Source organism: Oculina patagonica, chromosome 6 (assembly GCF_052425735.1).
Source record: "Oculina patagonica isolate OP01 chromosome 6, crgOcupat, whole genome shotgun sequence".
In the NCBI taxonomy this organism is placed as follows: domain Eukaryota; kingdom Metazoa; phylum Cnidaria; class Anthozoa; order Scleractinia; family Oculinidae; genus Oculina; species Oculina patagonica.
In genome coordinates, this window is record NC_135763.1 from 11,721,314 (window position 1) to 11,748,435 (window position 27,122).

General features: G+C 39.6%; 2 protein-coding genes across 2 annotated transcripts; one reads left to right on the forward strand and one right to left on the reverse strand.

Annotated features, from left to right (window-relative positions):
• The first annotated feature begins 4,922 nt into the window (after positions 1-4,922).
• Positions 4,923-16,471, forward strand: LOC144657091 (TNF receptor-associated factor 3-like). Its single transcript, XM_078517384.1, has 6 exons — positions 4,923-5,044; positions 5,247-5,549; positions 8,133-8,240; positions 11,493-11,570; positions 13,339-13,416; positions 14,895-16,471. The coding sequence occupies exons 2-6, from the start codon at positions 5,370-5,372 to the stop codon at positions 15,747-15,749; spliced, it is 1,299 nt and encodes a 432-aa protein (XP_078373510.1). The 5' UTR covers positions 4,923-5,044; positions 5,247-5,369; the 3' UTR covers positions 15,750-16,471.
• Positions 16,472-17,520: 1,049 nt separating this feature from the next.
• Positions 17,521-25,795, reverse strand: LOC144657852 (unconventional myosin-IXAb-like). Its single transcript, XM_078518211.1, has 9 exons — positions 25,763-25,795; positions 25,571-25,676; positions 23,630-23,712; positions 21,782-21,878; positions 21,285-21,365; positions 20,861-20,989; positions 20,585-20,690; positions 20,315-20,446; positions 17,521-19,585 (listed from the first exon to the last, which is right to left on the reverse strand). The coding sequence occupies exons 1-9, from the start codon at positions 25,793-25,795 to the stop codon at positions 19,492-19,494; spliced, it is 861 nt and encodes a 286-aa protein (XP_078374337.1). The 3' UTR covers positions 17,521-19,491.
• Between the last annotated feature and the right edge of the window lie 1,327 nt (positions 25,796-27,122).

Sequence of the window (27,122 nt, forward strand, 5' to 3'; positions counted from 1 at the left end):
AAATCAAAAGAAAACTAACTAGCCTCGCCCTGAGAAAGAAACTAGCAAGGCCATTGAGATCATAGGTAAGGTACACCTCTTTACTATGAACTTATTTTCTACAAGCCAGGCACGCGGAGCGCCGACCGGAAAGAGAAACTTATGGTTCAGCTGTAGATCTTCACTAGTCATGATTGAAGACTGGGAGTCTCCCGAGGATTGGTAGAGTCTGGGTAAAAGCAAAAAGTAATCTCCTCTTTGAGAGCAAGAAGGGAGACGACTTATATGACTGTTATCATAGCCGCTCTATTTTATTTTATTTCAACGCTCTTTGATTTTTACAGTTTTAAATTATGATAGTTTTATTTTACTTTGACTGTTTTGTTTTAGTGGTCCCATTGTGCTGGTTATGCACTAGAATTTCTATTCATTAGATTTAAAGAAAAGTTCTTACTAACTCTGGAACGGGCGAAACACGCGAACGACTGAAATTATTCTGCTTTTAAATTGACCCTAAATTCGTTTCTCCCACGTGTGTTAATCCCGGCGTTCGAGGTGGTACAGACGAGAAGGGATTACCGCAATTTTTTCACCCGTCCGAACATCTTTGCGACTACAACGAGATTAATTATTTCGAGAGTGAAACTGTCTGGAAGCAGACTACATAAAAATCAACGGGAGAAAGAAAGGTGCTCCAACATGGCTACTCACTCTACCCGACTTGGTTCTACCTCGTTAGTTGTCATTTCTCGTTAGTGGTTTTTTTTTTATAATAGCAGGTTGTTCAAGAGACTCGTGGTGAGCTGCGCCATTTATTAGGTTGATATGTGACGGTCTGTATTCAGGATCAGCATTGAATTATCAAGTGGGAAGTAAAAAAAATTATAATGAAGATAAGTTGTTCACAAATGACACGAGCGTGGGACAAAGAAAACATCTGAGTCCTCGACCGGAATCGAACCATGGCCTCCCAGATACCGGTTGGGCGCTCTAACCAACTGAGCTACGAGAGCCGTCGTGGTGAGCTGGGCCATTTACTAGGTTGATATGTGAAACGCGTCCTGCATACTGCTTGGATCAGCAATGTCGAAATCATCAAGTAGTAAAAATAAGTATTTTGTGGTGTTTGTGGGCTTCAAGTGTGTAGTAAATAACAAAGATGTAAATTTTAACCTCGGTGATAAATAATAAAGATAAGTTGTTCAACAATGACACGAGCATGGCACGAAGAAAAATTCTGAGTCCCCTACGGGAATCGAACCCATGGCCTCCCAGATACCGGTTCGGGTCCGTTTGGGCGCTCTAACCAACTGAGCTACGAGAGACTCGTGGTGAGCTGGGCCATTTACTAGGTTGATATGTGATACGCGTCCTGCATACTGCTAGGATCAGCAATGTCGAAATCATCAAGTGGGTAGTAAATAATAAAGATGGTAAATTTTAAAGAGACTTTTTAAGCTCGGCGATAAACAATGAAGATAAGTTGTTCAAAAATGACACAAGCGTGGGACAAAGAAAAACATCTGTGTCCCCGACGGGAATCGAACCCATGGCCTCCCAGATACAGCTAGATACCGGTTGGGCGCTCTTACCAACTGAGCTACGAGAGGCTCGTGGTGAGCTGGGCCATTTACTAGGTTGATATGTGGTTTTTTTATGTGTATGACTATATTCTCTCTGTTCTTAACAATATGAATACCTGCTTTATTTTTGAGAAGGAAAACCGTTCTTGGAAAGATGTATTGGTTTGATTGTCGGCAATCGAACGGGAAACTATAACGACTTATAACAACTTCAACTTGTTGCAAAATTGGCACCAAATGAGCCATGCTGAGAATTATTAAAACTGGCACCAGTGAAATTTAAAAGGGAACGCTGGCCGCCTTGGTTTTCTCCATCTTTTTGTTTCGGGCTTTTGGTAATTACTTAATTAAAAATAAATAAAAACATACCACTAACAGACACTAACAGAAAACCACTCGAGATCGGTGGTTGTTAAACATGTGTCCTCTTGTTCCGCGGAAGCCCTATAATCTTAAGAATTTACCCGCAAAATAACGCTTCGCACGGAACCAAGATTTTTCCATTTCCACGGCGATTTCTAGAACTTCCAAACATTCGTAAAATTCGATGGCGTGGTAATCTAACAGTTTTGGTTTAGATGTAAACAAATTGGAGAAAGAAATAAGAGATGATATTTTTGTATTTCTGGGCGTGCCGACGTACGTAAGAGCGGCCTGAGTGAGACATAGCACCCATTTATCACCCCTTGATATCCGGGCCCCAAATCGACGTCAACAAAAAGGGAGTTTTATTTCAGTTTTGCCGCCTCGGGTGAGAACACGTTTTAGTTTCAACGTTTTCCCGGAGCACTGAGGAGAGGCTGGCGGTTCCTGTTTACGTGTTTTTCCTTTAGAAGAAGCGCGCCCGGCAGACGGTGGAACTTTGAGGTAAGCAAAATGCATAATTTGACATTAACCAGTAAATCACAGCTTTTTTTCTAGGATCTAGAAAATTTGCGCGCTGTTATTTAAACTACTGCATAAATGCACCCAGCTAGAGCGGATGTGTTTAATGTTGCTGTATTTATTGTTCACTTGACTTTGCCCGAGACACTAACGTGATTGATCTATAACCTATCTAAAAGACCTCGAAAATAGTGCGAGTAAATCAGTCTACTAACAGCAATGGAACTGAAGTAAAATCGAACCGTAAATCGAACTGAATATGTATTGCCTTCCACTGAACAGCGCGGCGTTGCGATTCAAAGTGCCCGGGAAAGTGATAAGTTTAGACAAAACTGGTTTAGATTTTTAGATTTTTGCCCCCAGGTTGGAGTAAGTCCTTGCCTTGAAATTCTTGCTTGATTATGCTTTATTATTCCACTGACTTTTTAGGACGCTGGCATGATCCGCGTCTTCAGCTAAACACAATTGCTACTCCTACCTTTATTAAATTTATCTCCGGCGCACACGGAGTACTCTGTTTATTTTCCGCGATGTATTTCGCTTTAAGATTTGCGCAAGCCAGGAGATGGTAGCTGCATTTTTGAGCAATATGCATTTAATATAAATCCTTCTGATCTCGAATTTTGTTCTGGTTGTTTGTCAACGTACAAGAAGCTACAAGTTCTATACCACGTGCATTCAATCAAGATGTCTTCCTTCATTCATCCCGACAAACATTGAACAAACAAAATCCTTGCCAATACAGAGACTTAACAAAACCCTGATCCCCGATCACGCACAGTTGTTTATTAATTAGGCGATATAGGAAAGGATAAAAGCGATTTTATTTTAAAATCCAGCAAATCTCCAGCACTTTCACCCACGTGTTGCATTGTCGGTGGAGTGTTGATGTTTTGGCTTATCAAAGTTCACGACCTCGTAATAAGAGTTTTCATACCACCCGCGGGCAGTGAGAGAAGGAAACTGGGACGAGAAGCTCCCGCACTTCATTTCCGGTTATAAAAATGGCGGTGCTGAAAAGCGGAAATGGGGTTTGAAATACCGCACAACAATAAATCCATACTCACTTGCGATATATATAGATGTCTTTTTACTTACCAACCAAAACAAAAGTGCTCAGGAAAGCAAATGCAAATCGTTTTTTATTATTAAAAGAAAGTAAAAATTTTAAAATGGGAAAACCAGATGTTACTACCCTTAGTGATTCGTTTAAAAACTCCCGCCACAAGTTTATCACTGATCAGAAGTAAAACCCAAACCAATCTTGACTCGCTCGATCACATTTTTCCGCGCTTCGGGCCGACCACATTTATTTGCTTGGAGTTTAATTTTGATTGGTTCACCGGATTGTCTGTGTCCCTTGTTATGGTCCAGAAAAAAAAATAAGAACAACCCCTCATCGTTTTGGTTTTAGTGTGCGTTTATCGCTGATTCGGGATGGGGGGAGGGGCATAAGGTGAACGCGAACGTAGACTGTCCACAGCCTCTCTAATTTTTAAAAAGAGAGAGAGAATCGGCGAGCGAAGCGAGCGTGAGCGCGAAGCGCGAGGGAAGGCGGAGACGAACCAACCGTTTTGCGCTGGCGTCCAGTTCTTTCGCCGTTCTTTCCCCGGGCTTATCGATTAAACAAATACGAAAGAATAGAGGGCTGTGAACAGTCTAACGCGAACGAGTTGGGGTTCTTTTTTACTTTTATACCTTCCAAGGTCAGGTCCGAGATTATAGGATTTATACCTTAGATGATATCTTAAATTAAACGTGTCTGCTAGTTTTTGAGTGCACGAAAAGATTAATTTTCTTTTTTCTTGGCACATGCTTGTCCCCAGAAGACGCTGACCTGAAAAATCGCAGCCTCCGGGGACGGCAGTGCCACACGTAGACTTATCCGCAATAAGGACGATCTCAAGTGCACACGCCCTCCATAAAATGCCGGACAAGGGTAACGCGGGCTCTTCGGACGAGACTAGATTAAACTTTGTAGCAATTTAATTTAATTTGGTTTTTATTTTCCAAAACGTAGTTATTTGCCAAAGGTTACTAGGAATACAAATACGTAGCTGCGCACATAATGAAGAAAGCACTTGCGTGCAGCTCGACACTTTCAAACATCGTTATCGACTTCGGGCAAAGATAAACCGGGTGATACAACGCCATATCAGATGATAATTATGATATCGCACGGATGGAGTTATAAAATGTCATCGTGTTACCGAACTATCAAGGCACGATCTTTCTTTGAAAAGAGCTTTTAAACTACGTATATCCTTCGATTAGCAAGGTCATTAGTTAGTGCCACGAACCTGCTAATTTAATTTACGATAAAGAGATGGAAAATTACCGCACGGGCAGGAGGGCTGTCACAAATTACCCTCTTCACACAAGGCATCTAGGCAGGTGAATGTGGTTAACTTTGTATTTGAATTTGAAATCCTAAACAAAAATCGCAGTGCGGCCCTCCCTGCTTTTCATCTCAAACAGGTCGTATGCATTTCAAATTAGTTAAAAAATGTAACTCTGACCTTATCTCTGAAAATCACACCTCTTAGAAACGCTTACCATTTAAGAACGCCGCGTGGAAAAGGACCATTACTAAACATGTATGTCGTTAGCTAGAAATCTCATATATTTAACGTATTTAATGTAAGGTTATACTTGTTTCACTGCCCTGAGTTTAGTGTATGGAACGGCCGACACTTGCATAAATCCGTGAGGTATTGCAAACGTCTTGCTATCTGAGCGATCTTCGTTTCTTTCAACGTCACTTACTTCAGTTTGTTTTTTCTTCTTTGAAAACGGTAGAAAATCGGCGCCCTGGACTTCCGTAGAGAGGACAAGATTATATAGCATTGTTCACGATTTTTCCACAGAACTAAAAGGGTCATCACAGCTAACAATACGCAAGGTTTTGGCTTCGTATCGACCATGTCTTCGCAAATGGAAACAGTGGTACTTCACGAGTTCTTTACGCGAACTGCGTGTGGTAGTGTCAGTCCGAAAACAAGCGAAATTTCTTCGAACGGATCACTGGAAACCGAGACGATTCAGAAATTTTTATCCATATGTTTGAAACAGTACTTCAACTGCTCCCAGGACGACCCAAAGGTAAGTTTTCTCTCTCCTGAAATCCTTAACGTAAACATTATCTATTATTTTTGTTGTGGTTTACTTAAAGTAAGTGTGGTTTTTAATATAGTGTTTCTAAAATCCGACAAGAAATAAGCGTGACCGCATTACTAACGATAGTTGTACTTGGGTTTGCGTCTCTCTCTGATAAATTAACATAAAAGTATTAAATTTAGGTTCGATATAGAATAGAAAATTCGTAAATATTTTTGTCTCTGTTGTAAGTTTTGTTTCGTTTGGTTTGTTCTATCATATTAATTTGATTAAATTGCTGTCGATCAAATACCTTTTTTCAAATCTGGTAAGATGGAAAATAGGTTTATACCGGCTCGCGCTAAACGGATCGTAAATGAGTGAACTTGTGTCAGATGTTTAATCTCTTAATCCCACCAGTATTTTGTAATGAAGGATTCCTGAACGGGTTAGTTTCCCTTGTTATTAAGCCATGGATTTTTCACGCAGTTCACACAGTCTCAGTCTTATTACTGGGTTAGGAATGATTTATTGCTTCCATATTTATTGTCTTTTAAACTATTATAATATCGAGAAGGTGCGGGCAGATATTTAACGTATTTCAGGCATCCCTGTTCTCGCTTCCTCGTATTGTCCTTAACCCTTGTAATGCGGTGAACCAAGGAAATCCTCATGTGGTTTGACACCAAGGAAACGAGTAACTAAAAGGCGATAGAAAAGTTCTTACTTTCCCGTAAGTCAGACAGGTTATCTGCGATTTTATCCTGGTTCCTAGATTAGTGTTTTCAAATGCTTTAAACGAAATCTTCTGTCAGGCTTAGTGCATTATTTTGCTGCAGGGTCCCTCGAAGTCTTGATATCGATCTTAATCGCAAGCAGTGTGCTTTTTAAACTCCCATTAGCCAGAGAATTCTCACCCTTCAATAGCAAAATCAGGGAAAACCCGTATCGACTTAGGCCAAAATTCTTAGTCCTGAAGACCTGAAGATTATAGGAAATGTTTGAAATAGTTATACTTTTAAAAACTCAAAAAATTGAACTTAAAAAATTTGGGATAAACTTTTTAATGAAACGTTTCTTTGAAATATTTATGATGGTTAATCACAGCTTGATAGTTGAGATAAAGTCTTCAGTACGTACGTTACGGATTGAATCTAAGTTTTTTTTATGCACACCAACATGTTTATACAGTTGTTAGGAAGAACGGCTGGTGCGTTGGATACCGGATGTAGAGGTCTGGAATCGAGCCGAGAAATGTGCTGGGGAAGGGGGTAGTGTGTGTGGTCCTTGTGTTCTTGGACAAGACACTTTTAATAACTGTTATGAACAGAGTAAGCTTCTCTCCACCCAAGTGTATAAATGGGTACCGTTACGTTACACATGATAGGGGTTTGGTCGCGTGTCGTGATGCGTGATGCGTGATGTATCGTGATGACCGTGATGTGTGATTATATTGGTGATGCACTATTTTCAAGATTTGGAACACCACCTTTAAGCTGAAGTTATAGAAACAACTAATCGCGTCGTGGAAACTCATTTCGTTTGCAAAGTCCTTGATGAAAAGAAACTTTTTTCGCAATGAACTCATGGACTTCGTCTCCGTCTTAGTATTAGACAGACGGACGCCTCCCTTTCACAAACGGTTAGTTATGTGGTCTCTAGAATGTTTGCCCCAGAGTAAGTTGACAGTAAACACCTTCAATCTTGTTATAAAAAGGAATTTTAATAAAATTAAGATACAGTATACTTTCCTTTAATCATAAAACGTGCAGACTTTGTGCTAAATCGAGTGTTTAAAAACTACTCGTTTGTTTGAATTTAGTTTAGTGTGCTCAAGTCAGGAATCTCCCTCTCCCTTTAACTGTCGTTTGTACTATGTGCTTTTAACATGTCTCCAAGATTATCCCCCTCTTTTTGCCTATATATCTACGTTGGTAATAATAAAGTACTTCTTTGTGTTTTCATGTTTTAGTATTAAAAATTAACACTTTTAACGGCGCATGGCCGTGGAATGATAGCGAAATCTTTTCTAAGAGTTTTAGCTGTTTTCTGATCTTACAAATCCTCTTATTATTTCATCCATACAGAACGATACCTTAATGCGGATAATCTTGTACACGAAATGTCTTTATTAATCAGCTCAAAATAGCCTTTATACTAAAGCTGGGGTGTGAACTGATATAAATTGCTTCTATCAGACACATTTTTAGTCAACTCAATTAAGATTGTAATAGCTGCGCGTATTGTTTTCAGTCTGCGCGAGTGAATAGAATTTCATAGACACATATAAATAGGTACCGGCGAATTTACTGCTGGGGGGTAACCCTGCGATGGACTAGCATCCCATCCAGGGGGGAGTAGCAATACTCCTAGTCGCTTAATGCTACGGAAACCGGGATAAGCTCCGGCTGTATGGGCCTCATGGCTCGGAGACAGACTTTACTTTACTTTATATTACATCCTTTACTTTACGGAAGGTACAGATGCATAATATTTTAAGTTTGTTGGTCTAAATGTAAGCTTTGATTTGTTGTGATAAGTTATAATGGCTGTCTCATAGAAGACATTGGGCATTTCGTTTGTCATTAGGAAAAGGACTTATCTTGTGACGATGACACCGTGGAAAGTCAAATAAGTACAGATGTCACGTGCAAATTTTGCAAAGATGACATGACACCAGTGACGCTGGCTCTGAAGGTCAGTAAGCTTTTTTATTTTTTTTCTCAGCGCGCGTGTTTTGAGTCAGAGAAATAACCTTAACACCCTGTGAGCAAAAATTATTCCAAGAGAATTTATCGAGAATTGTTTGGGAAGCCGACTGAAATCGATTTAAATGTGTTAAGTTTTGCGGCATATTTGTGCTTTATTTATGACTTCATTTGCTTTTCTTGATTCTCTGCAGTGTAAATTAAATATGCTGAACCTTTTTTGAGTACGGTTCATTTTAAGTGAAGCTATTTCATTCGGAATTAAATAGCAAACAGCATTCTTCATTCTTGCTCGTCGATCAAGTCGGACTCAAATCAAATCAAATCCGCGCGTACACAAACAAAGGTTTTGCGACACATTTTTCCTTGGTTTCTTTTCCAAACAAATTAAAGTAGAAAAAAATAAAAACGTTATTTGCCGGCCTAGGTCGGTCCGTATTGGGAAAAACTGTACCCTCGGTCTTGAGCACGGCCCTCGGCCTGCGGCCTCGGGCCGTACTCAAGACCTCGGGTACAGTTTTTCCCAATACGGACCTCCCGGCCGGCAAATAACATATATATCTTTTACAGTTTTACATTCTAAAACTGTCCGGCATCATTAGAAGCCCTAATTAAAGCGAAAAAATGTCGACCTACAATTTCCAAGCTGGGTGAGTTATAATTATCAACGAGAGAAAATCAAGTGTACTCTGTGGTTGTTCAGACGTTCTCTTGGCTCGTCGCGTAATCTGTCCCCCCAGTCCCAGCGCTTATGTGACGTGATTGGGTGACGTGCTAACAGAAATTAGCATACCACCGACCACTATTGGTCGCGCAACGAGGCACACAGCTGCCACATCGATCCGAGAGGCCCGGAGCGCGCAGTCTCGCTGACCAAAACCAAAACAGCGAAGAGAAAGACGGACACTGGGAGCAACACAAGACGGGCCGGCACCGGGGGCCGGGGCCGCCCCCGCCAACGCCGGGAACCCGAGCGCCGCTAATTGTTAAGTAGAATAAAATGGCGTTTATTTAAACACGATTACTTTTTTAAGCAATAAGCTTGTGGGATGGCGTGAAAATGAAACAAAAAATAGATTAAGGTAAAAAATAATGGAGTTCAGTTAAAGTCCAAGAAAAAATAATTAGAGAATGTTCTGTTATGAACAATAATAACATTGAATTTTCTGTTGTATACAATATAAAAAGTCTGTATTGAGAAAGTCAGAAACTGGAATTTATATTCGCCTGCACTAAGAGTAAGTCACAAGACTTAATAGTGGACTTAATAATTATTGTTTATGATTATTTTACATTCCTTTCTCTTTTCCCCGATAAATTAGTTTTCCCGGCCAGAAATGGAGTAAGGGAGACTCCTCGAATGTTTTACACGAAACTACCAATGAAACCTTGAGTGTTTTTTAAATGGTTCAAAAAGGAAAGAAGAGTGTTCGAGCTCTCCTCGCATGTTGTGACTTTTCGAATTCATATAGACGGTAATTGCTGACCAATATCGGTGATCACAGGCTCCTTTGGCTGTGGGTGGAAACAGTTATCGATCAAAGTTTAATTTCTCCCTATGTATTAAACACAATGACAAATAAAACTATCCAATTTCAGAACTATTTTTCGAGCAGTTTATTGAATCGGTGTAAATTTGGAGAGTCTTGAGCAAGTATTTGCAATCTGAAATATTTTAAATGCTTGATTAGAACACCCATTACTATACAATTGTTCAAGGATTGTTCCCACTTCAAATTGTCAATGCCTTTGTTAACTCAATATCCAGACCGAATCAGACCTCATCGGAAATTGAAGACACGTGGAAATCACTCAAAAATCACAGTGTAGTCGCATTTATTTCAGCCGCGCGCTGAAATGTTATGATGAGTTGAGAGAGTATCAAAGCTATTCACATAAGCGAATGTGTTTCACTTTGCGACTTGTCACATTCCTTCGCTTTATTTATTAAAACATTTTTGGCGTGGCCAATCGCTTCAAAGGCATATTTCTGAAAAAATGGGCGGGAAAGTATTGTTCCACAAACAAACGACTTCGGAAATGACTCTCATAAATAGCAGAGAAACACAAAGAAACAATATTAAAATGTGTGCCCTATACTGTAATTTATTCAACACAGTTTTCATGCTTGTGCACAAAGATCATATGTTCAATGACATAGAAACTTGTGGCATTTGTCTAAAACACCCGCTTTACTCGAGTTTTGGGTCCATTTTCGATGTGTAAGAAGTGAGAAAAAAATTCTTCAAAACCAAAGGTACGTTTGAAATATTAGGTTTGAAAAGAGCGAGGAATATTGTTTCCTAAAGTTGACTAAGTTCATACAGCGAAGATTGCGGGAAATTCTTTGCAATTTCTTTCGACCTCGAAACGCGTAAGGAATTTAACGTTTTGTCACAGCGGAAGGCTCGAAATCTTCGATTAGAAATAATCAATCAAGTAAACGATGTGTAATTTATAACGAAGGATTTATAGAAACAGAGAAGTTGAAACTTGCCAGTTTTGTATTGCGAACTTGATTGAATATTTTTCTACTGCAGCGATTTTGGAGCCATGTTTCTGGTTTTATGTGTATTCACCTGCCGAAGGTCTTAATTATAGTCTACACAGGCGCTTTCTTGTCTCGTGTAGCATCAATTTATTCACAAATCTCGACATGTGTTTTTGTGCGCAATGTACTTGTAGTCACGAACATTTAAATAATCATAAACACGCATATGCTAAACAATACCGCCGCCACTGCTAGCAGAATAACTGAATGCTTGAGTCCTGTACGATTTGCATTAAGATTTCCTGATTAGCCATCTAGCTTCTACAGAGAGAGAACTTGAAAAGACAAGAGAGCTTTTTCTAGAGAGAACTCGGGAAGCAAGATCAGGAAATTTAGGATCGCGTGAGAAAAAGGTTAGTCATGCGGTGAGTTGGAATAGCTCCACTAAATTCTCGCGCGTTAGCGCGCGCTTCGAGGTCGCCATAACACCAGCAAGCCGTACGACTTGTTGAAGGATATGACGGTAAAATGTGATTGTTGTAGATCGCACCGTAACGTATTTCCTTTCACATTCTTTCGATGCATCGGAACTCCAACAATTGGCTCTGGCCCAGACGAAAAAACACGAGTGAAAACACTGAAGTCGCTTGATCGGCAATAGTTTCAGCGGCAGTCGGCGTTTTCAACTCTGTTAATATGGATAGCGCTGCCTGCCTCTCACTTCAATGTTCAATGTTTTCACCCAAACAGAATCACTTAGACGCGTGCCCACTTTTCCCAGTCAAATGCCCTAACATGTGCGGCAAGATGGAGGTGCCTAGAGAAAAGGTACGGTTTGCTAATATAAACTTAAGAATTTTAAATAAGCATTGATTTAAGTAGTAAAAAAATTTCATCGATTTCGATCGGTTTCACTTCATACGATGGTGCGTCTTATAGTAAACGTAAGTGATTCACTTGAAGTGATTGTTTGCGCTATGTTTACAATGTACTTTACTAGTAAAAGTTTTATTCAAATTATTCAAATGGTAAATGCGTTTGGTCTGTTTTTTCAATATTTTTAAACACCCTTTGAGGAAAAGTCCGCGTGCTCTTTTAGTTTATCAATTTTTTTCATTTTGAAATATCTGTGGAGCGAAGACTCTTAAATATTTGTTACATGCAAATAGAATATTCCGAGATAAGTATCGCCTATTGACATATCATTGACTTGAGAGGTTATCTGTCGTGAAACATCTTAATTTATTTCTTGCATGACGATGTTACGTTCTAAAACGATAAGCAACCACATAATTATTTCCAGAAATAAAAACAGGCCAAAATTAGGACAGGTACTTTGTTTCTTCAGGACACCAGTCTAAATATCAAGAAACTAGGAAAAGGTTTTTAATCACGAATGATTACGGACATTACGGGTGACTGACAATTGTATCATGACCCCCGGGTATATAACGAACGTATTCACTCAGAATTTTAGTGTATGCGACTTCAAAATGTTGCCACTTTCTCGATATTTACCCTAGTCTGCTAAAACATTGCGTTCATTTTAGGTGCTCTTTCATTATTTCAAAAAAATGTTTAAGGGGGTTCAAACTTCACTTAAGTATCGATCGCAAGCGTCTAAGTGTTACACATAAGCCGGAATCTGTACTTCTCTTGTACTGTTCTTATGGTACAATTCATTAGACGTTTGTTGTACGTAGACAATACATTCACTTTGTGTAACTCTCGGCCAGGTGACCCTCAAAGTTCTCTGAGTATTTCCGGCAAATTCAAAGACGGCGACATTTGCCAATGTTTGAAACAAAAAGGCGATTGAAGTCATTTAGGTTGCTGAATCAACCATTTTCAAATGATTTATGGCGAATGCTTACCGACCAACAACGAATTCAACCAATCTTACGCGACATGGAGAATTTGTGGAAAACTACGAGGAAAAAAACGGAAGAAAACGTGGAGTTAAAATTTCCGCGAAGCCCTCAGGTGTGCTTTGTCAAAAATTGACGTTTATCCATTTACATTTATTATTAGAAGACATTGGAAAAGATTAGCAAATCTGTAATTATACGAACTTAGACCTAATGAAAGCACAGACGCCGACAAAGTGCATTGAAAAAGATAAGCTACTCTGACGGAAACCTCCTTTTCCGGCCTTTAAGAAAAAAATAGGAAACTCTAAGATTTTCGATGAACTTTCTCGCATGTGTTTCTATTATAGTGTGTTTACTTTGCCTATACCATATACTTTAGATCACGCAAGAGTAAACAAAACATACAGGTCAGAAATTTGCAGAAAAATGTGGCTTTTGAAGTGCATGTTGACAGATTGTCTTGCAATGCATATTTATGTTGAAACTCAAAACATTGCTCAAGGCCAACAATAGAAATGTATCGGTTAGCAGGAATACATGCTGAGCTGAGGTGCATGATTTTAGCTGCAGGCTAAGCACATTTTCCCACCCACAGAAAGCAATGGTAAACACGAGGATTGTGTTTTAATCTTTTTCTACTGTGTTATTGGACAAATGTATCTTGCTGCCTTCTTGTAGAGAGAAAATTAACACAAATGTTGTTTTGTTATTTTGATTTTTTTTAGCTCACGGATCATATCATGGAAGACTGTCCGAACACATGTGAACACTGTGTTTATCAAGAAATTGGATGCGCTTTTCAGGTGACTTGATTTTAACTTAAGCTTCGCGTTTCTCAACTTTGTTTCCTTTACACGCTGTTTCAGCTGCAAAGTCTGCAAAATAAAGCTACAGGAGTTCATCTAGTTGATACTATTTAACGAAAGTGATACGAAAATAGGTGGCCACAAAGATCAAAATTGATTAGTAATTTCGTGCTATTCACTGCTTCTAAATACATAAGGATTTAAGATAAATTATGCAGCTACGCCCCCTAACAATATAATAGAGTTACCAATGTGATTTTTCCGGTCCATTAAGCACCCAAGATTTGTTGTGTTTACCCCCATAGCTCACAGTAGGGGCTCTATCAAAGCTTATTTTAATTTATTTTTCATACATGTAGCTTATTTAAGTTTAAGAATAGTATCACATTCTGAGCTTTTCTCTTACGTATGCACTAATGAAAGACCTTAAATCAAAAAGAAAAAAAGTTCGAAGTGGTCACGTGACGTGTTCGCATCGAAAGTTATTACAACTCGCCACTGATACGTTGGGGAGATTTTAAAAATCCCAGCTTTTTACCTCGAGGAAATCTGGGAACGCATTAGTAACTAACGTGATTCATGATTGGTCGACCAAGAAAGTAACTTTCGACCAATCATGGCTCATGTTGGCGACGTAAGCGATCCCAGAAATACCAATGCGAAGTTTGGTGCTTTAGTGTGTTAGTATTTTTGGAGTACGAGTACAAGCGCCAAGTACCTTATTGTTTTTTTCGCGGGAACATTCGCAAAATGGAACAGGAACGCGGGACGCAAAATGGAGGATCGCGGGACGGAGGCCGGAGGAGGGACCGCGGCACGCGCACAAGAAAGCAGGACGACTGACCACGCAAAGGCCGACGACGGAAAAAACTATAACAAGGACAAAACAGGACATGCGCCAGAAGAGGGAGACCGACGAGAAACAGGAAGAACCAAACGGATAGAACAAAGAGGGAAGGCGCGGCGAGAACCACGCGGGCACGGAGGAAAAAGCCCGCGAAAATAAGCACAATAAGGTATTATAATAAACGCATTGCGGCAACAGGGTATGAAGGGGGAAAATCCGAAAATCGAATGGTTCGAAAAATTGTCCAGAAATTCTTTTCAGAAATAGTGGAACACCTCAATGAGTTCTTCCATAGTCTTCTTTGAGGACTACGTTAAGGTCGGCTGGTTTAAGAAAAGACCTCACTGTTAAGTTGGACTGTCAGTCCGGACTGTTTTTTTTTTTTTTTTTTTTTTTTTTTTTTTTTTATGCGCTCTTGATGAAATACCAAATTCTCAGATATTAATTGGAAAGAAACTGAGGCGTTGGATAGGAGAATTTCTAATTATAAACTGGGAACTGAAATCAGTCTTAAAAGAGAGTGAGTGGTCCTTTGCAGAGGACCTGTAAAAGTGCTTTAATTTTTTTGTTTTGTTTGGGTGTGCCTTGCTCATTTTTTAACATCCCTCTTTTTGCCTGATTTCTTTAGGGTCCAAAAAGTAACATGACGAAACACCTTCAGGAGAACTCAGAGGAACATTTACAGCTAGCATTGGAGGTGATCAAAGAGCAGAGAACCGAGATGGGAATACAGCGAGGCCGGCTAAGAAAACAAGAGGAGAACATCACTCAGCTTATGGAAAGTGTCAGCAAGTTGACGGCACTGTGCGAAGAAACACTCAAAAGTAACGCGGAGCAGGAGAAAACCATCAATCGCTTGTCGGAACAACTGAAAGAGCAAAAGAAACATCAATCAAAACACGAGAAGGAGCTGAGGCAAAGAATTGCCGAGCTGGAAAAAAGGGGACCAGAAACGCCTCAAAACGGTCTTGTTCGTTACCCGGGACTGGAAGGTTACGGAGAACTTGTCTGGCGAATTTCCAGCTTCTCCCGAAGATTGCAGCGAGTTCAGTCGGGTCGCGCCGACGACCCGATGACGAGTGAACCATTTTATACCTCGGCGTTCGGTTACAAAGTCGTAGTATGGGCCTACATTAATGGGAGAGGCAAAGAAGCGGGGACCTGTTTGTCTTTGTACGCATGCGTCATGTCTGGGGAGTATGACGCAATACTTCAATGGCCAATCAAACCGCACTACACGTTCAGCTTGCTGGATCAAAACCCGGACTGTGAAGCAAGAAAGGATTTAACGCGCACGCGCAAAGTTCACGACTTCAAGCGCGATGACGTCAGAAGGAAAGGGATCGATAGGCCAGGTCGAGATGAGAGAGCAATCATTGTTGGATTTGACGATTTCATTAAGCACGAGGAACTCGAAGCTGGGAACTTTCTTGTGGATGACGCTCTATTCATCCGAATTCTCGTAGACATGCCTGAATCATAAAAATAAATTTTCACGTGTTCCACGATTCCAATTCTCAATAATAACCACCTGTAGGGCCGAATTTTACAATTTTGTAATTACTAAGAAGGAGGAGGTAGCTAGTGAGCGGGGCTCTGGCTGCCTCTTTCCCAGGCTCCGTTGAGTGAAAGGCGGGAAACAGGGAGCGCAGGGCTTAATGGTTAGGCGGCGAAACGCAGGTTTTCCGAGTGAATAGGCCCAAACCTCCACGTGCACCGCGCTCTCACCAAGGGGGAGGCCTCGTTTTGCATAAGAAAAGAAATCGCTTCGCAAACGAGAGAAACCTCACTGTTTGGGAAAACCAATATATTCATCGTGAAGTCACGTGTAAACGCTCTATTCATTAGCGGCCCGAAAAATTACATACTGATGGCGTAACCTTACAGAGATCCATGTAGTCTTTCTCAATGGTTGTTGCATGGCCAGTCTGGAAGTTTTCGGGTGAAGTATCCGACGTCTCTCTCTCTCTCTCGAGACAAACAAAAGGATTGACCGCGCCACAGAGAACAAGTTTGCTTCCTATATAAATGCCACTACGTGTCATTAATGCCTTTATATGCCGTACGCGGGTAACGATTGTGTATGCAAAAATTTCTGTTCTTAAATTCAATTCAACGCGTCTGTATAAAGTCTGTTGCTATATATTTCAAATTTACTATATACACCTGAACGCTAAGGTTAAAATAAAGTACTTATTGGGTAGAGATGTGTGAAGTATTTTTGATAATCCACAACTTTAGACGGTGGTTTATATTTCCTCGATTTTGTAAAAGAAAAAGAGTTGTGTCTTGATATAAACTATTTATACCAAGGCACTTAATGAGTTAGAAATGCCCAAACCAGCCATTTTCAAGACAAACCCTTCTGATCATCATCTATTGTTTTAGTATTCAGAGGGTTTTCTCTGCGTGTAAAAAACTTGTGACTTTAACACTTGCACACAATAGACACGGAGTTACACCCTTTCAAACGCGCACACAATTGTCCAGGAAATCCCCCTTTTCACGGAGATATGAACACATGAATATAGAGGCAATAGGAATTTGTTAATGTGTAAGAAACTGCCTGCCGTCATCAATTTTCAGGTCAGCGGATTCTTGGGATATCAACTAATACAGATTGGGTAGATATTTTCACGTGGATTGTGAGCAGTCCCTCTTCGCTTTCAGATCCGTTGGGACGAACGCGAATAATAATGCCACGTGCGCCGCTCGTAAATCGCGTTCGTCGTCACGCCTTTAAAGCGAAAGTGAGACAGCTCACAGTCCACCTTTCACACAACTGCCAATTTTGAATATAGACTGCATCCTGACAGAGCTAATCGAGAAAAAAATTATGATCATTTTTTTGGCGCAAAATTGGTGGTAAAACAGGCCATGCCCCAGTACTTGATCAAGGTCTCCTTTCCAGGGTTTACCATTGATTAAGACCCAAACTTTTCTGACCAGTAGAAAGAATATACAGAGTAGAAGGTAGCGAGAATAAGAAGGCAGAGACAAACGAAAAGAAAAGGAGCATAAAATGGTACGGTTTAGCAAAAACAAATTCGGCTTATGTGCATGCGTGGAAGCAAAATATTGTACATTTACATGGAATCTTCATCAAAATATTACTAGCACGAAGAAGTGCTTTTCTACCAAAGTTTAGAGAAATTTAGCATCGTACCACCAAAAACCGATTTAACGGTTAAAAACGGCTGTTTTGAATAAATTCAGCGGTTTGTAACTAAAAAAAATTAACCACAGCCTTCGCACGAAACGTGAATTTATTTATCAGGAGGTAAAACTTATAAATTCCCTACAAACACATTAATTACTACTGCTCTGATCTTATCGGCAGTATCACACGGGCAAATATATTACAATAAAGTACATATTCTCTTGCAAGTACAAAACTAAATGAAAGCAATTCACGTAATTATTTCAACGTTATGTATTTAACAAATAGATTTCATTTTGCCGTGCGTCTGTTCAGTAATAGATCACAGATGACGTCAAAATGTGGTATGAACAGAGAAGTGGCCCACGAGGCGCTAGCCGAGTGGGTCACTGATGTTCATACCACATTTTGACGTCTTCTGTGATCTATTACTGAACAGACGCACGGCAAAATGAAATCTATTTGTTTTATATAATAACACAAGACTTCAGCACACTTCTGTGTGAGCAATGCTGCCGTACCGATGAGCTAAGTTGTTTTGATTTCACTATTGAGTTTTCGTTAACACGAAGCATTGTTAATCCGATTGAATAAACAGAAAAATGGTCAATTGAAAGTCAATGAAAAAACTAACCTTTATTTCGATTTGCAAAGTTGTTTAAATCTGTAAGCATTAACCGATGCGTTCAACCGCAATTCGTTTGTTTTCCGTGGCGTCGTCCAACTGTACAACATCGGTTAAACTTTCATACAGATTTCGGATAATTTCTCGAATAATTCACTGTCTTCTTCAAGCTTGTTTCGCCCAGTTAAATGCTTCGAAAGGTGAACGATGCTTGGCGTATTGTTTCTCACTGAAGATTTGTAATTAAGCTGAACTTTTTTGCTTTGTTGTGGCCTCGCAAGTTTGAAAAACTTTGCCGACAACTCTGATTTGGACTATGAACTCTGATCACGCGCGCGAGTCACACCACCGCGTGACGTCATCCATGTGTCTGTACTCTGATAGATCATAAGTAAGAACCAAACAAAATGCGCGTAGAATTCAGGTTATTATATAAAAATAAATCCTACATTAACGAATTAATATTCTGTTTACAATTCTTGGTTTGCAACCACGTGACAAGGCGGCCATGTTGGTGGACACAACAACTAAATATGTTTTGCTAAATTTGCAGGATAAAAAAGTTTAGTTCCCAGCGGAGGGGAACGCTTTGTTCTTGTCCACCAGCATGGCCGCCGTGACGTCAGCTGCAAGCCAGCAATTTTTGAACATTTCATAGTTCATTTGAGTATGCCCGCTACAATATTTCAAATGGAATAACACTTACTAAGCTAGAGACATTTAATGCCAATGAAATAAATCCCTCCATTTGTTTTTTAATCCCTCTTTCGCTGTCTAATAAAATAATTTTAATTTTCATTATAAATGTTTTATTTATTTACCCCATTAAGGCAAGCTGAAGACGGTCCCAATCGAAAACGCTGAGGCTCAGTCAATTTTCTCCCATTCTTTTATGTACGATAGGCTTGTTGTAGTCTCGACTCTAGGCTTACCGTTTCATAGAAAAAAAAAACTCTTAATTCTTTCTCAAATTATTTTATAGGGAAGAACCAAAACTAGCTATAGTAACGTAATTTCGCCCAGTACATTTTAAATCCTTTCGAGTCGTATTGCGCCCGTCCCATAAGGCATCGCGTGAACAATATGGCGCGTGAACAATATGGCGCCTGCGCACGAGTACTTCCCTTACAAATCTCGTAAGATAAAACGAATGGATCAAAACTGGAACACGTCCATTTTGGCTTCCTTGACTTGCAGCTCAACTATTTTATAGTTTTCTTTGTCGAGACTGTCGAGATTCGCGCTTTTAAGACGCTCCCTACTACATATATGTGAATGGTGCCCTTTGCAGCCATGTTGCTCGGCTCGTCACGTAGCGGTCCACCACTTTAAAGAACGTTTGCGTGACAGCCCAGATAACGACTACGAAAGACATTATCACATCTACCTCATAGATTAGCGCCATCACTGATAAAATAAGTCTCTATTTTCTCTAAATAATTAATCCTGCCTGCACATCACATCGATTTCACGGATGTTGTTGATTGTTGCTCGGATCTTGGATGACTGGCCTATAATCAGGGTTTCTAGGCACCTAATGAAACATGACAAAAGTTTCAAAATGAAATTCATATCGAGAAGATGTCAGAAAATAAGAAATACAGTTCTGTACTTATAAAGATTGGGAGGCGCAGTGGCTCGCTACCCCTCGAGAGAACAACAAACCAAACAAAAGGAACTACGCCCCTAGCCCCAAAAACAACAACTGATAAACTACAGAACAAGAAGCTTACGAGATCTGCTACACTACTGGTTAAAGGTGAAGCTCACTCCAGATTGGCCATTTATTTTCTTTACGGCAGTTAAAAGGTTTTACAAAGATATTGTTTTTTGTATTCCTTGAAGCTCTGTTTGAGCAAAATGGAGATGCACAAACAGGCTCTTGACAAACAAAAGCCACTACGAAGAAACAAGGAGTTTCGACTATTTAAATTTTCCCGCCAAACTTCAGAATGAGCTCTTTGACGTCACGCATACATTACCAGCTCCAAGATGGCGGCGTTCAGTTGTCGAGTTTTGGGAATGATTTCGTAGGGTTATAGCGCACGTTGGAGGTGAAATTTTGGTGAATAACATATCTTTGTATAAACTTGTTATTGGTGTAAAGAAAATAAATGGCCATTCTGGAGTGAACTTCTCCTTTAAGTTTCAGAATCAGGATTTAAGCGCCAGTTTATTACGCCACTAGGTTCCAAAAAGTCTTCACTCTACTTTACCAACTTTCAAAAAGACGACGACAAAGAAACACTTCCTTAGCACTTACTTAGTTTGTTTACCGACGTCTTGCATGCTCTCCAACGCACTCATTCCTGGCGGCGTCTCCATTACACACTGTGCCCAGATTATAGCCAGATTATTCGAATTCATGAGATTCTCCTCCTGATGTTGTGATATTCTGCGAGTACAAAGTCAACTATAAATTCTCCTTGCTAACTGTTATACATTTCTTTTAATGTTAGTTCTGGGAATTCGCCGGTGGATAAAGACAGCGTCTCCTGGTTGATGAATTTCAATATTCTCGTCAACACCTCACCTTGCAAGATGAAAGACAAGTCTTTCGAGAGTGTTTCGACTTGCTCGAGGCAATCTTTGCACCAAATTGTAGAGAGCTTGCAGACGCAACTTTTCTTCACTAAATTCTGAAAAAAAAAAAACAAGAAAACAGTTAGCCTTCCTTTAGAGAAACCACCCAGTTTGTAAATGTCAGATAAAAGAATAACGCAGCCCTTCAAGGCTGCAAGGTACCGCGTGACGGGTCCGTGTGATAACTACAAAAGAGACTAGCAAAGTAAAAGGCAATTCAACACACCTGCAGTGCGAATAAAATCCATGTAAAAATTCGCAGCGATGATGGGAACCGCCAACTGCCTGAAGAACAGTTTCAATACGCCAGCTACCACGTGTACAGTGTACTCGTCTAAATGCACATTTTCAATTCCTGCAAAGGAATGCCGTCACCATTTAGTAAACTCCAAATGTAGGCGCGCTGTCTTAGTAATTTTAGAAAGTCTCTACTAGTAAAAGGACTGGACGAAGGCAGTCAGTTTTCTATCGGCAAGTAGCCAGGCAACATGACGTAACCTTATGACGTCAAGTTGACGCAAGTACTTGGGCTTGTTTGTGATTGGATGAAAAGAAAAAGAAATTCTTCGAGCACTTCTACACCAAGAATAGTACTTGCTCCCCCGGAGAAAACCGGCCTCCAATAAAAAATATTAATGAATGCCACTCACCTAAGGTACAAATGTCGTTCTTTAGCTTTTTAACAGCAACGTGACTCGGAGATTTTCTATAAAGGCCCTCAGTGTACAACCCTATTGAAAAATGAAAATACATGTACATGTACAACCGAATTATATTACTAGAATGGAGCAAAAATGGCACGTGTGTGACCACGACAAGTCATACAAAAAAAACTCGACTAAAATAAAAAATAAAACAAAACGAATCTCTTTAAAAGCGGAAACACACATTTCGGTGCACAACGGTGACGCTATACAGAGCACAACAGCCAGACAAGACAAGATCACAAACGTTCTACTTGAATTCTGCCCAGGAACTATCGTTCAAAACAGCAGCCGGTTTAATCTAAAATAACGGTTAACTTGCTTGTCAAATCCTAAGTGGGAGATTTTTTATGTGTTTCCTTAGTTATTCATTTTTTTATTCACCCACACATGCACCACAATCAAACTTCACAATCGACATTGGCACCTACGAAGTGACTCACCTCTTGACTCGATGTCTTCAATTAGTTTATCGACTAAAGGTGGAACAGAGTTTTCGTTGGACACTAGACTGGACAGATCACCGCCAAACAGTTCCGTCTGAAAAGGAAAACAAACAATTGTATTAAAACAAACTCACTAGAGAACACTGTAAAAACTAAGGACCCAATGGGTGACTACAGTGCAAGTAAAATCATCAGTGCCAGAGCTTAAGAATGAAGAGGCTGGAGAATTGCTACTCCTCCTGGATGGGATGCTAGTCCACTGCAGGGTTACCCCCCATTCAGCATTCTGTCAGGTTTGTGACAACAAGTTTTGCGTCTGTGACACGTGATTTGTTGCTCAAAACTCTTAAACGGGAAACGGGCGATGAGAGGCCTTCTTCGGCTGAAAACTGACTGAACTTGACTCGACTCGACTAAACTGGACTGAACTGGGGATAGCTCAGAGCAACCACGCTTGCTGCGAGAGAGGAACTTGTCACGGGTTCCAAAGTACCGTCGGATCTGCTACAACTGGAATCAGGACACAAGAACTTGGACTTCACAGGTTTATTCTTCGTTGCAATTCTTCGATGTAACTCCACGAGATGTAAATCGACTTTACAATGATAACAGCGCTCTATATATACTAACGCTAAACTGATTGCGTCATACAAAGTGAATCGAAAGAAGGCTGAATAAAGTCAACTTACAACTCAAACAAGATTGAATAGAGTCGGCATATTTGAAATCGTAAACTAACCAAACTCAATTACGGACAAAAACTAAACAAAAATGAATGTTTATTCAGCCTAGAAAGCTGCCTAAATTCAAATTGTTTTCGGTAATGGACAAAAAGAAAATCGAAATTAACTTCTCTTTATATTTTTCTTTTGAATACAACCCTAGTTTAAACAGCGACAACTTACACGCGCGTTTATTTACTTAAGCACTAAAGCTATTTACTTTATGTGTTAAAAGTGCTGTTTGCTTACACAACTTATCTTTGCATAGTTTTCCGGTGAAGCTAACTCTAAAAGTGCAAAGGTCCTATATTATGCTAAATTTTACTTAAAGGGACTATGTCACGGCTAATTTAATTTTATGTTATAAAATATAGTCAAATATTCGCTATGAAACTAAATGTTTGCAAAGAAATTAATTCTATGTTTCTAAATAAAAAAAACCATAGCTTCATTGCAGTCAATGTGTTTCCCGGGAGTTATAATTTAAAATTACAAGCAGACTAAATTAACTTTGAAAACTGTTCCGCCGGACCATATTTCAAAAACCCATATCGCAATCCGTTTCAATCTTCGTCGCTTTTGGCCATCCTTGCCTTCTTTTGTATTTGCTGTGTTATTGGGATGTTCCTTCACTGTTTTAAGAGGTTATTTTGTATATTTAAACGAATTTGATGGTCATTTCCTATGCCAAAGTTTGGCTTAAATCCGTGACACGGTTCCGTTAACATTGATAACGGCTCTCCTGACAGGTTGCCACCCACAATTTGCCGTTACCCATTTATTCTACTGGGTAAGGAGAGGCATTGTGTGAGTAAAAGGTCTTGCCCAAGAACACAATGCAGTGTTTCCAGCCAGTGTTTGAACACGGCCCTCTCGATGCGAAATCCAAGTAAAATCATTGGGTCACTGCGCTTCTTTTCTCCAAAAATAATAGCTGTGGAACAATACAATACAATACTTTAATTTGACACTCCCCTTACGGGGCTTTTCAGTGACAATAGGTCCACATCAACGTAGGTCCACATCAAGTTAAAGCTTCGTTTTACAGACTGTCGTTTGTGCTAAAATTTGTTTTTTAGTACTGAAGGATAACAGAACGGAAGTATCTATAGTGAGTTCTTACCTTTCCTTTTGAGTTGTTTGTTCCTTTGCGACAAATGTTCTTGGACTTGGCGTGACACTTCTTGTGACAAGTGAATCTGCACTCTGCAAAGAAGCACATCGAAACAGCATTGAGGATGAAATTGCATGCTTATCGCTTCCGGGGCTGGGAACAGTATGCTCTTTTGGAACAAAATTAAATGAAGTAATTAACTTGACAGAAATGGGTTTAAGACGCCGGCTGCCTGCTAATTAAAGGTGCTATGTCACGCAATTTTAGGCAATTTCAGCATTGGCCAACTGGTCATAGAATTAACTGAAATACCACACTAACGGCTTAAAGCTGTAGAAGAACTCAAAAGAAACACAGAAAGGCCAAGAAAGGGCATGGATGGGCAAAATTCGAGAAGATTAAAACGGATTGCGTTCGGGCAAACTTGAAAAACGTCGGGCCGACTTTGTTCAAGTTTATCTCAATTTGAATGAAAGTGTCATTAACAATGCTCGAAAATCGTTCTTGTTTGTTACGAAGCCGTGATTTTACCAATCAAAGAATTTTGCTCTGCCAATTTGAAGTTTAGAGCTCCTAATTAGCAAAAATTAATAGAATTACATAAAATACCGCGACCTAGCCCCTTTAAAGATAAGGTTACGTTTGCATCAGGCTTAAGTGTCACAAACCACCGAAGCTTATCCCGTAGAACGAAGTGATTAGGAGTATTTCTACACTCCCCTGAATGGAATGCTAGTCCAGCCTCTTGTTACCCCAGCACTCATTTCGTCGATACCCCATTATAAACCTGGGTGGAGCGAGGCACTGCGAGAGTAAAGTTTCTTGTCCAAGAACACTATAATACCAGGAAACACTCCTCCTCCTTTTATTTAGAAAAGATAAGATTGGAGAGTTTAATTGTAAGTTCACGAATTTAGTCCTCATATGTTCTGTGTACTTTAATTATCTTTATACGATTTTTTTTGTATAAACAGGACCCACTTTGATAGCAGTTTTTATAACTGAGATTCTCACCCTGTAAAAGAAGGGTAAAGAACACAATACATTGACTCCAAGCTGAGTTCGAACTACCAGGTTGATCAAAGCAACTAATCCACTGAGGGTCATAAACGTGAAGTTTGATTTCAGTTTTTTAACTTTTCAGTTTTTTTTTACAACAACAACAACAACATTTGAGCTTTATTTGTATGACCATAAAACATTACAGTATTGCAAAAGCATAAGGTGATATATTATAGTAATAATTACAATAAAAAGTCATTGAACAAAACTAATCAAATAATCAGTGATCAAGAATTTGATAATAATTTGTCTCTCATTTCAATACATACTAGTTATGCAACGCTTTCGAGTGGTATACTATGGAATATCCAGCGAGTCACTTGTATTTTCTCGGTATACACACGAGCCTTTAGGCTCGTGTGTATATTATACCATGCCATAGAAAATACGCTCTTTTATACCATGCCATAGAAAATACGCTCACTAAATTTCATCGAGAATAAGATCGCAGCGCACGATGGGAAGGTTGGGTTGAATACCGTCGAATATACAACGGCTTTCCTGTATTCTGATTGACTGTATTTTCTATTGCATGGTATAAAGGACGATATAAACTGCACTAATTGCATATTAATATAATAGTCAGTGGAGTTCATTAATTGCACAATCAAGGTTTAAATTGATAACTTCTGGGGATTCGAAATTATATGATCTATTTTACTGAAAAAGATGTCTCTAATTGATGAATATCTTGGACAATGAAAAAGAAAATGGGTTTCATCTTCAACATTATGCACACAAATAGTGCAAAGTCTGTCACTTCTAGGGATATTGTTATATCTTCCTGCTTCAATTAGGAGTTTGTGATTACTTATTGTCTCTGTCCTCCAATTTTGACATCGACTATTCTCAAACTCTTCAAAACATAAGCAATAAGCAATGAATTACCTTGACAGACAAATCCTTTCTTGAGTCTCCTGATAAACCCTCCACAATGCTCGCAAAATGTTGGATTACTAAACTGTGTCGTGGAAAACTTATGGCCGTTAAACACCTGCAAAGAAAAAACCTACTTTTAAGCAATGCATTTTCAAAAAGTTATAACTTTCTATACAGATATTGACACGAAATGCAACTTACACAAGCACGCACATGACTAAGTGTGCTACCCATCGCAAGTATAAAGGAGATGTCTATCGCAATCTATTAATTTTACAGTGATATTCTTAAGGACTGCACAGTTATTTATCGATATTAAGCTACAAATTACATAACCATAGTAGGTTAACCGGAAGTGGGGTACTTTCCAAGCTACAAATTACATTACCATGGTAGGTAAACCGGAAGTGGGGTACTTTCGGCCAGTGTCGAGGTGTTATTATTATGTGCCTTAATAAATCGAAAATTGTTGTTGCGATAGACATCTCCTTACTTGTGATGGGGGTAGCACATTTAGTTATGTGCTCGCTTGTTTAATAGTTGCATTTCGTGTCAATGTCTGCAAAGAAAGTTATAAAACTTTTTGAAAACCGCGTATGGTGAGTGAAACGTTAAGCTGGCCATATGCTGTTGGCCCTTATCTCGCGATGCAACGTTTTTCGTTGCAAGAGTCGGTCGGAGTCAAAAGTTATTAAACCACAAAATCGGCATCCGCTACTTCCGTATAGCAGGACCGGAAGTAGTCATTTCCGGACATATCACCAGTGTTGTTATGTACCAAAATGGATCGATAACTGTTGCTGCGATGGAGATCTCCTCCCTTGCGATGAATAGTACACCTAGTCATGTGCTCGCTTGTTTAGTTGCATTTCATTTCAATGTCTGCAAAGAAAGTTATAACTTTTTGAAAACCGCATGTGGTGAGTGAAACGTTAAGCTGGCCATATGCTGTTGGCTGATATATAATTGACGTTTGTGCCGATGGCCTGTTGGTGGGTTGCGATGAATAAAAGACCTTATTAGCTAACAATACATACTGTTAATTTAACAGTGATATTTTTAAGGAGTGTTAAGTTATTAAGCTACAAACTACATCACTATAGTATCGGGACCATAGTAGCTGAACCGGAAGTTGGATACTTTTGACCAGTGTCAAGGTGTTATTATGTCCCTTAATAATTCGATAATTGTTGTTGCGATAGATATATCCTCACTTGCGATGGGTAGCACACTTAGTTATGTGCGTGCATGTGTATGTTGCATTTCGTGTCAATATCTGTATAGAAAGTTATAACTTTTTGAAAATGGCAAGTGGCGAGTCAAACGTAATGGCGGCCGTACTTTGTTGGCTTATATGTATTTGAGGAACGTTGCGATGATCTTGCAGGTGATTGCAATGAGTGATACACCTTGTTATCTTGCGATGTTGAGTTTTTCGGTATAATTCTTGGTCTAAGTCAAAAGTTATTAAACCACAAAATCGGCATCCGGGCTGCAGAACCGGAAGTAGTCTTTTCAAGTAGTCATTTCCTGTTTCATCTTCATGAAGTAGTCTGGAGAA